The 15,468-nt window shown below is 45.3% G+C and overlaps 1 protein-coding gene across 2 annotated transcripts in view; it reads left to right on the top strand.

Annotated features, from left to right (window-relative positions):
• The window catches only part of LOC143823994 (potassium voltage-gated channel subfamily KQT member 1-like), a 280,017-nt gene that overhangs the window by 37,771 nt on the left and 226,778 nt on the right, over positions 1-15,468 (top strand). For both annotated transcript variants that reach the window (XM_077310777.1, XM_077310778.1), the window contains exons 7-10: positions 2,628-2,768; positions 4,052-4,162; positions 4,705-4,800; positions 9,434-9,559. In XM_077310777.1, coding sequence (XP_077166892.1) covers positions 2,628-2,768; positions 4,052-4,162; positions 4,705-4,800; positions 9,434-9,559 — 474 coding nt within the window. The remainder of the gene's footprint in view (positions 1-2,627; positions 2,769-4,051; positions 4,163-4,704; positions 4,801-9,433; positions 9,560-15,468) is intronic.

Here is a 15,468-nt window from a genome sequence, read left to right on the forward strand (position 1 = left end):
CAGGCCTGTGGTTGAGGCCAGGATAAAATGGGAACAACTACAAGCCTCCCCACACCTTCCCCATTTCAACTTCTCCAGATAAACTGGTTACTCCATGCATGTAAAGACTTCCCACCAAGGACTTGGAATAACTTGACCCAAAATGCCATCAGAGCTGTGCGGAGTGACAGATGATTTTAAACTGTAATGTTTTTTAAAAGGTTTTATTTATGTCACTATTAAATTTACTGTAAGCCATCCCGAGCCTATAAAATAAAATGTAGTAATAATAATAATAATAATAATAATAATAATAATAATAATAATAATAATAATGGTTTTATTGGGGTTTTATGTGTTGTAACTTGCCTCAAGCCTCCGGGAGAGGCGAGTAATAAATTTAATTAATTAATCAATTAATGATTATAATGATGGTGATGGTGATGATGATGATAAATGCCTTCCAAAATAAGCTGAGGAAAAACCTTGTTTGATGTTGAATTTACCACTAGAGGGAGCAAAACACTAGCAAAACTGGAGGAAAACCCTGAATAAACAGGAATTTAACAAAGAGTAAAGTTAGAGTCCAGATACCTTTAAGACCAACAAAGTTTTCTTCAAGGTATGAACTTTCATGTGCTCGCACACTTCCTCAGATACAGTGTCATGGACTAGAAGTCATCAGCTCATACTTATATGCAAGTGTGAGGGTAAATTAACATACAGCATAATGAAAATGGTTAACCAATTCCAGAGATAAATTGGAAAAAAAAACAGCCATTTGGATTTGTTTGCATTCATTTGAGATTGAATTGCATGGGAGACATCTAGGGTTCAATAGATTATCTTGTCACCCATTGTTCTCTTAACTAGGGGCCAAGCCTGTTGCATTCAGGAATACAACAGGCGCTAGACTGGGGGAGTGGGGTGGAAGACCTCTGTGGATGGTCTCTATTCCCCCAAGGACCTGGAAAGGCTGCAGGCTGGAGGCCCCCAGGAAGGGAGCTCACTGGCAGGGGCAGCTCTCATGCAGCAGGGATCTGCAGCCTCTGGGGGAAGTGGAATGAGAAGGGGATGGTCAGGGGTGGAGGATGGAAGGCGATTGGCTGGCTAATTGAGAAACAGGTAAGCTGGTTGGGTGGGACAGCCACCCTGAGTGGATGTTAAGTGCTGAGTGGCACTTAAGCCATGAGACCAGCTCCTCCTCCTAGCCCTTACCAGAAATATTAAGTGGAACACATGTAGACGTATTTATAGACACAGACTGTATCTATTGATATTGGCCCAAAGTAGGACAGAACACCAGGCAAACACAAGGGGGAAACCAGGCATGTTTACTGTCAAAATTGGGAGGTGGGGTGGGGGTGGGGGGTTGGTCTTAGAATCCATATTACGAAACACACATTTAACCATGGAACTGGTATACTTTGAACCTTAAACACCCCACTAATAGGGAGGGGAAAATGGTTTTTAGCCACTTGACTTACACTTTCCAAAACGGTGCTTGTGAAATCATGATCTGTATGCTAGATTGTGAGCTAAGGCCAATACAACAGACATTCTCTTGGAAAAAATGAAGTAACCAGGAAAAACAGGTTTGCCCATTAACCAAGTTCACCAAAGAAGTAAAACATCAAAGGAGGCCATAAATAATTTAGTATCCTTGCAACAAACTCTTGAAACCAAACCAGCTATATTCCAATTTATGATACACCCATAGCCTAACCTGCATCGAAGAGTGGTTGTGAGAATAACACCGAGGAAAGGAGAAATAAAAGTGGGTTAAGCGAAAGAAGGGAGGAGGATGTGTGTTGCTGAGAGTTCCTTGGAGGAAAAAGGGCAAAATAAAAATGCATCAGAATTTTCATGAAGCTACAGAATTGTGTTGGGGTGAATTTTTTTTTGTTTTTGGTGGGGCATTTCTGTTAATTGTCTGTTATTTATTAAATAATTTTTAAAAGGAAAAATAAAAGTGCATTGAGTAAATAAATTGCTCTCCAAAAAGGAGGATGTAGGCAAAGACGAATAAGATGAATCTTTTTTGTTTGCATTGGAATGAATGTGTGCATATTTATTTGCACACCAGTGGTAAGGCAGCAGAAATGTTGTCTGAAAGCTCTGCCCATGAGGCTGGGAGTTCAATCCCAGCAGCCGGCTCAAGGTTGACTCAGCCTTCCATCCTTCCGAGGTGGGTAAAATGAGTACCCAGCTTGCTTGGGGGTAAACGGTAGTGACTGGAGAAGGCACTGGCAAACCACCCCGTATTGAGTCTGCCATGAAAACGCTGGAGGGCGTCACCCCAAGGGTCAGACATGACTTGGTACTTGCACAGGGGATACCTTTACCTTTACCTTTACTACTGAGTTGGGGACACACGGGGAGGCAAGACAAGAGGCCGAGCTGCCCACTTGCCTTTCTCACCCCTCTGCTTTTGATAGACACCTGTCCATCATGGCATGAATAAATAAACCCTGGGAAAAGGAACGGTGATTGGTGGTGATGAACCAGCAAAAGGATTTTATCACTCACTATACATGTTGCTTAAAAATGCTAGCACTTTTACAAAAGTCAGCCTGTGCACAAAAATGGAACATGGAAAATGTTGCTGTATCAGCTTCCAGTCAGTAAGTCAGTCTTATTCCCAATAGGAACTAATAACCACACTGTATATTGGATTCTTGGGACTGATCTTCTCGTCGTATTTTGTTTACCTTGCTGAGAAAGATGCAGTGGATGAAGAGGGGCAGACGGGCTTCTCCAGCTACGCAGATGCTCTGTGGTGGGGTGTGGTAAGTGCTCTTCTTGCCAGTGGGCAACAGAGTATGGCATTGCACATGTCAAATTAAAACTCATTCCGCACATGCTGGATTATGCACTTTCAGTATATTTTTGCAGCTGGACTTTCCCGTGCGAAACAGGAAAATCTGCTTCTAAAGTGTGTTGAAAGGGCATTTTCCAACATGCACAGAATAGTTTATAACGTGGATCATCTGCAATGTATGATGTTTTGGCCCTGAAACTTTGAACATTGCTTTCAGTTTTGTTTTTCTGCTATTGTTGCTTTATCTATCTCTGCTTGGGCAGTTGTTTCTGTGACACTGTAATACCCTTGCCCATGTACAGTCCATTTTACCTGCTTAGTGTGGAAAATATTACATGGAGATTATATAGGGCCTCACCTCTAGGCTGCTTACTAATATGTTGGTAAACAAAAGGTTCAGGACAAACTAAAGAAACTGATTACTTAAAGATTTTTTGGCTTGTCCAGAGATGGAGGGAATTTACTGCCAAGGAAGGTAGCAATGGGCATTTCTTTTCGGACAAATTCATACTGCTTTTCAGGCTCGATAAACTAAGTGCATCTGCTGAATTTAGAGGCAGAAGACCACTGGATGCCAATTTCCATGGAACAAGCGGTGAGTGAAGCCTCTGTCCAGAAGCAGGATATTGTGCCTTTGGTCTGATCCAGCAGGACTCTTACGTCCTTTTGATTGAAATTTCAGATACCCAGAAAATGTTTCAAAACAGCTTCATCATTTAGCAAGAATTACAGTTGCTGCTACTTGGATTATTTCAATTCTGTGTGCCTGGTTCTGTTTAACATTTCTACTCTCTCAAAAAATAACAGGAATGCACTGTGCTAATTTAGTAGCCGTTGCTGTACATTTCTTTAAACTGCATCACTTTGGGGTCTCTTTTCCCATGTACCGTTTTCCCATGTTAGCTTCCATCTTGATTGTTGGCAGACGTCGAATATGCAAGAGTTGCAAAGCGCCATGCTGCTTAAAAGAATAAAATAGTTTTGTTGTGAAGGGAAACAACTTTGTGAGGAAAGTGAGAGAGAAAGGTGTCCTAACTGTTTACCACAGTAGTGGGGTAGTCAACCTGTGGTCCTCCAGATGTTCATGGACTACAATGCCCGTGAGCAGCTCATGGGAATTGTAGTCCATGAACATCTGGAGGACCACAGGTTGACTACCCCTGCTCTTCTGCATTCATTCTGGACATGAGAATCAGGCTTTCGTCTAGTAGCTTTACTTATGTCCCTTAATTTCCCCCTCCTGTTGCATAGGTAACAGTCACAACTATCGGCTATGGTGACAAGGTACCCCAGACATGGATTGGCAAAACAATAGCATCGTGTTTCTCGGTGTTTGCCATCTCCTTTTTTGCCCTTCCAGCGGTGAGTGGAAATCCAAAGATTCAACCAGCACTTCTTATACTTTGAAGCAGTGGTCCCCAACCATTTTATCACCGGGGTCCGGTCAATGCTTGACAATTTTACTGAGGCCCGGGGGGGGGGGGGTAGTCTTTTGCCAAGGGACGTCACCACTTGCTTTCCCACCACTTGCTCCACTTGCTTTCCCGACGGTGCCCCTGACTTCCCGCTGCCCGCTGGGGGGCGCTGCCAGGAGCAGCTGCACAATGCCACGCAGAGGGGGAGCACCAGCCATGGCGGCCACTGGAGAGCACCAAAGGTGAGCCGGCGTCAGAGTGGCAGGGCAGCCCCCGAGGCAGCAGCCGGGGAAGAGCCGCGGCCCGGTACTGACTGATCTACGGACCGGTCCCGGTCCCCAGACCGGGGGTCGGGGACCACTGCTTTGAAGGAATGATTGAGTGTGCCCAGTTTAGCTTCTTGTGAATTCTATTCCTTCACCTATTTCTGTCCTGTCTAAGCACGAAAGGAAATTTCCTCCTAACAAATGACCATGTGCTGCCTTTCAGGGGATTCTGGGCTCTGGCTTTGCCCTGAAGGTACAACAGAAACAACGCCAAAAGCATTTCAACAGGCAAATCCCTGCTGCGGCATCTCTCATTCAGGTACCATCAATACTTAATCATGAAAGAGGGTGGAATAAAATGATGATTGTAGCTCCTCCCTGTCCCTAATAATGCAGTTTGGCTTTCAGGCAAAGGCCATGCTGGAACCTCATCGAACAGCAAACAGCAAAATGGGCCTAGACCAGCTTGTGCCGGATCACTGCCTGTTTCCTTGATGCTATAACGTTGTTTACTGGTGCAGTTATTGGTTCATACTTCCCTGGTGGCCATATCAGCATATTGCCGTGTAGGAGTTCCCATTGTGGGTAGTACACCCCCCCCCCCCCGGAGGCAGTGGAAGGATCCGGGGAGTGATGAGGAATTTGGGGGCAGTAGGGGGCAACAGTCTGACTTTTCTTGCTGCAGCTGCATTTTCCTAGTGAGAGACATTCCAAGGTGGTTTGCCACTTCCTGCCTCTGGGTAGTAGCAACCCTGGACTTTCTTGGTGGTCTCCCATCCCAGTGCTCACCAGGGACACCCTGCTTAGCTTCCAGAAGACAATGACAGCTTCAGAAGGTGGGCTGGGTGGGATCATGTTCCTGCTGAGCTCCTTGCCCTCTGTCCTCCGTCCTTCCCAGGCTCTACCACAGATCCACAGGAATTTCTTAGCCCAGGGGATTTCTTAGGCCTTCCCCCCAAAAGTCTCCTTGTTTGGGAACCATAAAAGCCTTCTCCTGCTTGCTCCTGGCCATAGGATTTTCCGTTGTTTGCTTCCCTCTCTCTCTCTCTTTCCTCATTTGTCTTTTTCCCCAATAAGGGCCCAAAGTGACTTTGACAAATGACTTCTCTCTCTCACTCTCCCTGGATATATATATATATATATACACTAAAATATGGCCACTGAACAATAACCAAAACAGAAGTGTAGGCAATATGGTGTTTTTTCTGAATGTGCAATAGACCTAGCACCAGGAAAGAGGTTTTGTTCATTGGGGAGGGGGGACTAGGGATGTGGCCTGGGAGCCAAGGGGCTGGCAGCCCAAAAAAATTTGGGAATCCGTGTTGTAGTGGGACTGTCTGCACCCCCAGCAGGAAGCTCAGCAGCAAAAGCAGATTTCTTTTAAACTAGAGGTAACAGAGCAACACAGGCTGGAGGTCACATGAAAACAGGGTGAGAATGATATTGGGATATTTGGTTAATAGGGCAGAGTTTGCCCAGTTAGACCGTTTATGCACTGGAGGTTTCATGCTGTGTTGCAGGCTGGAGTTTTAGTTGTGGCAGGTTGCCCCACCTCTTTCTGCACCCACATGGGGGAGGATTTGGCCTGGTGCACCTCATTAGCTCCGTATTTGTGCTCCTGCACGGGAGCTGGGGCAGTGAAGTTCCCAGTGCATAAACGGTCTTACAGAAGCATGATACTAGACATGTGCACCTAGTTTTGTATTCCTAAACCAGATGCAGATTCTCCAATCTGCTTCTGCTGCCTGTGTAGCTGACCTGAATAAAAGTCAAATTATTTTGGCTTTTATTTGGGCATATTCAGCAGCTATGCTGCTATAATGGCTGCCAACCATTTAAACCTAGCTGATCCGCTGTTAAGTTAAAATGGCCAGCAGCCATTTAGAACAGTTTTGCACTGAGTACATGCTGTTTCACCAGCTCCTGTCCTTGCGCTCCTTAGCTATGGGAGCTGACTCAGCTAAGCCTTTAAATTGAGAAGGCTGAAAATTCCAGCTGCAACCTTCTGCTTCATCAGCCCTTTATATTGAGCAGCTCTCACCTGAGACCAACATACCCCTTTCAGCTCCCGTCAGAATTTATTCCCAATCCAGGATTTCGGTGTTTGGGTTTGCAACCTGGGAACATTCCGGTAACTTCTTTTGCAGGCTGTATTTATTGGGCAAGTGGCTTGTGGTTATTGGAGAGGGGGGGGGGTTGTTTTGGACCAAGAGTTCAGCAGGGTTGTTTCTGCAGTTATTAACTGCATACAGCAGAGTAGGTATGTGAATTTTGTGTTCCCCCCCTTTTTTTTTTGCTTTATTGGAAAACTTCTTGGGTAGCAATTAGAGATTGCATGGTAACTGGCAGGTGTTGTGAATTTTATTAGTGTACTAATAAATAAAGAACTATATATATATATAAATAAAAACTTTAGTAATAGTAAGGTTGGGAACTTGTTCATGTGCCAGACCACTTTAACTGTACTCTGCCCGGGGCTTCTTTTCGGCCACGTCGTCTGCAGCATTCCTTGCAACTGATCAGTGGTAATTTATTTCCTGGCTGTTTATGCTTTTGGGTGTTAGCTGATCTCCTACATTCAGGCATTCAAGTGTGGTCTTTTATATTACTTATAAGAATTATATTTAATGTTTAGATTACCTGACTAGCATTTATTATAAGTAGGGGTATGCAAAAAAATGGGGCAGAGTTGGGGATATCAGGTATCTACGGGTATGGTATTCAGATCCAACAAATATTTGGGAATGCTGATTTTTTTTTCCAGTTGCACTATAGCTATGGGAACGATTATTGTCAATTGTTCCTATAACTATAAAGGAGAATAGGACCAGGGTAACTGGGGCTCTGGGTGGTGGTGGGGAGGTAGTTCCAAGCATGTGAGAAGATTTTAAGGATGCTCATAGAATAATAGAGTTGGAAGGGATCTCCTGGGTCATCTAGTCTACCTCCCCTCCCGCACTATGCAGGACACTCACAACCCTATGGCTCATCCATTTATATTCCACTCATATTCCGAGCTTACTAGAAAGGGCATTACAACATGGGGTGGAGGGAGCTAGCTCAAGCATGGTTAGGAGGTCTAAGCAACCTAATGCTATTCTAGAGCTTCTGCAGCCTTTAGCAATTTTGAAGACACTCCCCCACCAAGGCCTTCATCTTCTCCACAAAATCTATAAACACATTCTGGACAGTTATGTTGTAGACTTGCTTTCACTACATCTGGAAGGTGACAACGGCAAATAGGAACCAAATTCTGATTTAAAAAGCAACACCAAGGTCATAGCTGATCATAATTTTCTAAGTTGGATGTCTGGATTTTCATGGGGACAGTGCTGTTTGCCCACCTTGAGCGTGTTTGGCATTTAACCCAGGGGTAGTCAACCTGTGGTCCTCCAGATGTTCATGGACTACAATTCCCATGAGCCCCTGCCAGGAAATAAACATCTGGAGGACCACAGGTTGACTACCCCTGAACCAATCACATGTCCAATGTCTAAAGGGCTGGTGAGTCAGCTGTGATTTATCACAAGGAGGGTTTTTTTTTGTTTGTTTTGCAAATTAGTCTCTCCTTGCAAGGATTCCCGGTAGGACTTCATCACTATGGATAAAATATGACTTGTAATCTGCCCCACATTCTGGTATTCTTATTAGAATCCTATTTTAGAAAGGCTACTACTAGTATGCTTCAAGAGGATTTTCCTTATGGTTTTCATATCCCTTTTACTGGCTCTTGAATTGCCACTGATTCTGGTAACTTCAAATTAGCTAGAGCAGAGGTAGTTTGCTGGCAGGGGCTCATGGGAATTGTAGTCCATGAACATCTGGAGGACCACAGGTTGACTACCCCTGAGCTAGAGACTTCCCCGACATAGTCATGCATAAAGTGGTCAGGGAATGTGCTGAGGGGAGGGTAGTGGGTCCATTCAAGTCCCCTCCCTTTGCTTACCTCAGGGTTTTTCCTTTAGGGGTTGTCCGCCCACCCCTCCCTCAAAAGAAGCCCCAGGTACGTTTAGGTTTATCCATCATTTGTCATACTCTAAGGCTGGGCCTGCATGCTCACCTTCTCTGGTTGGGGTCTTGGAGGAAGGGCTGTCATGCAGCCTACCCAGATCCAAAGCTGTCCAGGTGGCCCCATGGGAATTACCACTCCATGGTTTCTCCCCCAGCAGATGCGTTGGGGGGATAGATTTATTGGGCAACAGGGGGATTGTGTGATCCTGGATCCATCCCTATGAGCGACCAATGTTCCTCGGTTGTGGCTAATAGTGGCCATTTTTATCCAAAACACCTGCTTGTGTTTTTCTTCTGCATACTCTCTCCCAAATAGGCCCTTGGTCCACAAGGATATGATTTTCACAGCACAGTCAAGCTAGCCTTGTCTTCATGGGGAAAAGGGAAATAGGTGTACTTTACTGAGGTCCTGGAGGGACCCAGACTTCGCTCCAAGGCTGGTCCCATGCTTTGAAGAAGAGCTGGTTTCTTATACACCACTTTTCACTACCCCAAGGAATCCCCAAACTACTCTGGGAGGCAGTTTGGGCTGAGAGAGCTCTGAGAGAACTGCTCTGAGAACAGTTTTAAGAGAACTATGAGTGGCCCTAGATCACCCAACTGGCTGCATGGGGAAGAGTGGGGGAATCAACTCCGGTTCTCCAGATTAGAGTGCACCGCCAAAGAACAAATCCATGGCACCAGAGCTACTTTATCAGGATGTCTTCCTCATTATTGAACAGAAGGTATTCCATTTCTGAAATATACCTTTTGTTCTAAAAAGGTGTGAGTGAGAGAATTGCACCTGAGGTCCCGTTCCCGCCCCCTCCCCAGGAAAAAAAGTCTTTTCCATGTCTCATATAGAACGAATAACATGGTTTGCTTATACTGGACAAGCCTGTAAAAGAATGATCCTCGATTCAGTATAGTTTTAGCAAGAACTGGCTTTTTATGTCCTGCAGACGCTGTGGCGGTGTTATGCAGCAGAAAAATCATGCAGCTCCACAGCAACTTGGAAGATCTATGTTACGCCCGCTCAAAACTCAAAGAAGCCTCCAGCGCCTCCTAGCCCGACTCTTAGAAAACAGGTCAGAATGCGTGCATGATCCTCCAGCCAGGGTGACTTGACTGTGTTCTGCTTTGAATCCCCTAACAGAATGTCATGTAGCTTCAGACAGCTGTTGCCAAGAATCCATAGCAGGGGTAGTCATACTGCGGCCCTCCAGATGTCTATGGACTACACTTTCCATGAGCCCCTGCCAGCGAATGCTGGCAGGGGCTCATGGGAATTGTAGTCCATGGACATCTGGAGGGCCGCAGTTTGACTACCCCTGGTCTATAGAGTCATTGGATGTGAAAGCATATTGTGAAAGCGGTAACCGTTGTGAAAAGAATTGCAAACCAATTTATCCGGAGCACAAAATTGAAGGAAAAGAGCCACTGTATGACAAGATGAGTGGGAGGGAGGAAATTTAAATGTGACAAACGTCAGACTTTATTAGCCTGCAAATATTTTACGTGGGTTTTTCGGAATGAATAACTGTTAGAAATTATTACAGATGAGCAGAGCTTCTTCTTGGCAAGCTAGGGATTTTCTTATGGGCACGGTGAAATTCCAGAACTAACTAGAACCAGAATGGTTTCATTATGCATGATTAGCTAAGTGTCTGGAATAAATATAAGAACAGATTAATAAATCCATCCAAATAACCTATTGGAGCCGTTATACACAATCCTGACTTTAATCCTAAGGCTTGTTTAGGGAAATTCAGTGTCTGCTTTTGCAGCAAAAATGCTGAATTGGAACAATGCAGAGAGAATGGTCTGCCCTCTGATACTGCACTCTCAGTGTGGTTTTGCAGCTGGATTTCCCTATGCAAAACAGAAAATCTAATAAAGTGCATTGAAAGTCCATTGTCCAATATGGGTAGAATGGGAGCAACGGTGACATGCAAACTCCATGAACTGTTCCATGATGGTTCACATAGAATACAGTTCATGGAAAGTTTGGCTTTTGGACTGAACAATGTGTAAGGCTTCAGTGAAATTCTCAGAGATCAAGAACTGGTGGACCAGCAAAGAACTCTCTAGCTTGAATAATTGCAAATTATGTTTTTTTTCCAGTATGAGGAACCAGCAGCTCAACTATGGCCAATGCCCTTGTGTTACCAAGCCCTTGTGACCAACACATAGAGTTTAGATCACATGTACAGTGGTAGCTCCATGCCTCTTCAGAACCTAAGGTTGGGATCATGACGGAGAAGGGGCCTCAGCTCCCCATTCCCTGCACCATTTTCCTGATAGGAAATAGCCCCGGAGAGATGCTGTGCACTTTCATACATGCTAAATAATGCAGTTTCAATCCACTTTGATAACTGTAAGTGGATTTTGCCATTTCATGCAGTAAAATCCATTTGCAAATGTACAGTTGGAAGTGGATCAGAAGTGAGTTATTTAGATTGTGTGAAAGTACCTGCTGTTTGCTATCTTGGGGAAATGTACGTGAAGTTTCCTAGTAGGGCAAATAGGAACCTCTGGGACTATTTCTGGGGCCATTGGGAAAATGTTGCAGAAGAAAGGGAACATTCCTGTGTCTTGTAGTCCAGATCCAAACCCAGTCTGTGTGTGCCTGGAACTCCAGTCTATTGTGTGATCCAAAGCTCTTATGGCAACCGCAAGGACTTCGTAGAGAACCATTGTGGTGTAATGGTTACAATTTTGTACTAAGTCCTGTGAAACTGGTTTCAAATCCCCTCTAGCTGTGAAGCTCCATGAGTGAAGTTTCTTACTTAGCACTCTGTTATTATGATATTAAATTGGGGGGGGGGGGTATAAATGTACTTGCCAACTCTGGGCTGGGACATTTCTGGACCTTTGTGGGTGGAGCCTGGAAAGGTAGAGTTGGGGGTGGGGACGGAGTTCAGTCTGCCTTCCTAAGCTGCCCCTTTTCTCCAGGGGAACTGATCTCTGTTGTTAGGAGATCAGGTATGATTCTGGGAGAACTACAGCCCCAAACCTGGAGATTGGCAACCTCAGGAATAACTGTGTACACCATCTTGAACTCCAAGGAGGAAGGGTGGGAATAAAAACTTCCATTAGCACAGCATTGTGAGATGTGATTAGTGAAGCAAAATGCCATTAAATGGACCTATATACAAGTTATGCTAGGCTTTCTCAACCCTGATAACTCTGGAAGAGTTTCCCAAATGGATAGGAGTTAATTAATTTTGTTAAATATTTACCAGATGATATGACCATATATGGTCATGTCGACCTTCCCCTCCCCCCCACCCCCCAAAATGGCCAAAGATGGACCTGGAGAAGGTGGGAAGGGGAGGGACCCCGGGTGGGTGTGTATACAGCTATGCTTCCCAACCATATTCTGTAGGATAGCGACACTTCTAGGGTTTCTTGAAGCCTGAAAAATAGTTAAGAAGTTGAGAAAGGCTGCTGTAGACATTTGGAAATATATTGAAAATCACGGAAAAATCTCAGTTCATATTAATTTAAGAGAAAACTGTTTTGAAAAGATGGCCAGATAATACAGACCACTTAGTAGATTATTTAAGGACTTGGGCACTTAGAACCTAACTTGCTGGTTTCTTTTAAAAAGCAAATTTCATTAAAAAAATATGGCAAACCCCATCAGGAGCACAGGAATATTGGCCAAAACAATGTTTGAAATAAGCAATGTGTTTGTTATTCTGGGTCTCTCTCCTTTCTTGCTGATGGGCTGTGTTGGGGAATGTTGGATACTTTGTATAAAAGTAATATTAGTTAGCAGAGTTAATATCATGAGATCAGACAAGGCAGTGTTGTTGTTGTTAGGTGCGAAGTCGTGTCCGACCCATCGCGACCCCATGGACAATGATCCTCCAGGCCTTCTTGTCCTCTTCCATTCCTCAAAGTCCATTTAAGTTTGCACCGACTGCTTCAGTGACTCAATCCAGCCATCTCATTCTCTGTCGTCCCTTTCTTCTTTTGCCCTCAATCGCTCCCAGCATTAGGCTCTTCTCCAGAGAGTCCTTCCTTCTCATCAGATGGCCAAAGTATTTGAGTTTCATCTTCAGGATCTGGCCTTCTAAGGCGCAGGCAGGGCTGATCTCCTCTAGGACTGACCGGTTTGTTTGCCTTGCAGTCCAAGGGACTCGCAAGAGTCTTCTCCAGCACCAGAGTTCAAAAGCCTCAATTCTTTGACGCTCAGCCTTCCTTACGGTCCAACTTTCACAGCCATACATTGCAATGTTATAGTATGATAAAGACTGTTTTACGAGGCTAACAGGGCAGCAAAAACCTGGAAATAAAACAAGGAAATGCATTGCTTCCTATAGCTCATAATGGAGCTCTATAGTCCTAGCTGTTATCTGTTTGGAGTCAAAAGCAGTCTCAAGAACAAAGGGAGGAAGTGGAAACCCTCCTCTTCCGTTTATAGTGAGACCAAGCATGTACACATTACCAATAAACAAATCACATGGCCCACTATGTCTGTTCCCACAATCATCATTAACTCTTTATTTGACAGACAGCAGTTGACTCTTGCTAAACAGACAAAGGCTAACAGGGAAGAAAGGATGGAGGGATAAAATGGGGTTGTTTGATTAGCGGTCTTAGGTAGAAAACAATAAAAACTCTTAATGGAAAAAAGTGCAACTATTACTCTTATGAAAAAAGCTCATACCTAAAGTACAAAGGGAATGCTGAAGATACAGTGGCATGAAGCCATGCCAGCTGCAAGCTGATGTAACCCTGCCACCCAAGTGGGTCACAAGTAGGGGAATTGGAGGGAAGGAGCAGAACTTAACTGACATCCTCAGTCTCTCTGGCCCTGGACACTCATTCAGTGCTGCCATAACGTTATACCAGCAGGAACTCTAAAATTAATTTTCAAACCTGCATTAAAACACAGAGAGCGAAAATATCAGCTATGTTGCTCAGTCTCCAAATTTTCATTTAGTTTAAGATACCAGCTGCAACCTCTTTGACTTAGGGTACCAGCTCTAGGCCCTGCTTACTGGCACTGGACTTGTTGGACCACTGGCCCTCTTACATCTTTAGGGGCCAGCAGCCTGTGCAGGTGAGCATCTCTCAGGCCTGTATGGTCTTCTTCCTGAAGTAGAACGCTCTCCAGGCATCCAGGGAGGGAAGCTTTGCCAAAGAGCCTCTCTTCTCCATCCTTAGGCCACAAATGGATGGTGAGGCTTTGATCCAGCTTGTAGGTTTATTAGCAAGGCTGTGGCTCAGTGGAAGAGCCTATTATTTACCTGCAACAAGCCCCAGGTTCAATCACTCACATCTCCAGTTAAAACAGCCCAGGCAGTCGATGATGGGAAAGATCACAAATGAAGACCTTGGGGAGACATTGCCAGTCTGAATAGACAGTACTGACTGTAATGGACCAAAATGGACAAATTGAACTGGTTCATACAGGTTCATGAGCTGTTTAACCTCCTGTTTTCTGCTCCCTGTGACAGCAGCAGGGAGCAGAAAGCAGGGGCTTGAATGAATCCAGAGCCTAACAGCTGATGTTTTGCAAAGAGGAGAAATCAGGGATTTAAATGGCTTGGAGCCATTCAATATAAGGCAGATCATGTGTAAAGCTTCAATTTTTGCCCTCCGGTTATTGGGGGAGGGGGGGATTGGTGATGACAAGCCCTGTAAATGCAGCAGAGAGATGGTACATGGGAGATTGCCTGCCAGAATGATGCATGTGGGGCAGCTAATCCACATGAGCAGCCAATTCTGTCATTGCCCACAACCCTTCTGTGACTGGTCATGGCTGGTTAGTGACACATACACACTTTAAAAATTTTGTTCCAGCCAGGACAGCCATAGCTCAGACACTAGGCCATAGACTGATTGACTTGGAAAGGGTCATACAGGTCACCTAGTCCAACACTCTGCTCAATGCAGGATCAGCCTAAAACATCCATGAATAAATAACTGTCCAGCCACTTCTTGAAGACCACCAGTGAGCCACAGGCCTACATTATTGCGGCTTCCTTCTACACACACTTAAAACTCACACATGGGGACTTGGATGGAAACCCCACAAGAAGGGCAGCAAGGAAGAGGGAGCACTAACATTGCTCTGTTCAGATTCGTAACAGGTCCTCCACCTTAGGACACAGAGACCAATAAAGGGAGCCCCCACTGCTCCTACCAGGGATGCAAGACGACACACTCATCACAGGTAAGCAAGGGAGGGAGGAGTCTCTGTCTGAAACTGTGACTACAGCAAGAAAACCCCTCTCCCCATCTACCTGCACTGTGTACATTTAAAGCGGTGCAGATATGGTGGTGCCACATCGCTGAGCTGTTGTAAACCACCCCACCCCCAACTGCAGGTGGGGGACCAGGAAGCACAGCTACCGTCCTGGATGACAACCAGCCCCCTTGACTCTAACCTGTGCAACGGCTGCCCCAGCACCAGTGATGACTCTTGCTCTGCAGGATCAGAACTCCACAGATCAGCCCCAGCAGATAGTGCAGATCTGCCTCCAGTGCAGTTCCCTGCAAGGACTGGGTAAGTATTGGCTCAAGGGTCACAAGAAGTGTCCCTAGTCCAGGAGCTTCCCACTGTGTGGTCCTCCTGATGGGGGAGGTGGATGCTGTGTATCCTGCTAGAGTCTTATATGAGTCTTATATATATGCCTGCTCTGTGCTGCTGCCACCAAACTTTGCTCACTCATGGCTTCCCTTGTGTCTTTGGGTTCTCTGTAGGTAGCTGCCCAAGTGGGAGAGATGCCAGGATGGATCCGGTCACAATGCTGTGCCAACCATCTGCTGAGCTTACAACATGGCCAATGGCCACCGTAACCAGTGTGCTTTCCAGCAGGTGGCCAGTGGTCTTCTTTTGGCCTTTCCTTTCTGACGTTATAAGCTGTTCAACAGGAAGTTGTCTGCCCAGCTCAGCATTGCCTTTCATCGGCATGCAGGAGAAGCTCTAGGGTCCTCTGGTTTGTCAGTGCAGTTCACAGAGGCGCAGGAGCCTTCCTGG

This window comes from Paroedura picta, chromosome 14, assembly GCF_049243985.1.
Source record: "Paroedura picta isolate Pp20150507F chromosome 14, Ppicta_v3.0, whole genome shotgun sequence".
Lineage (NCBI taxonomy): Eukaryota > Metazoa > Chordata > Lepidosauria > Squamata > Gekkonidae > Paroedura > Paroedura picta.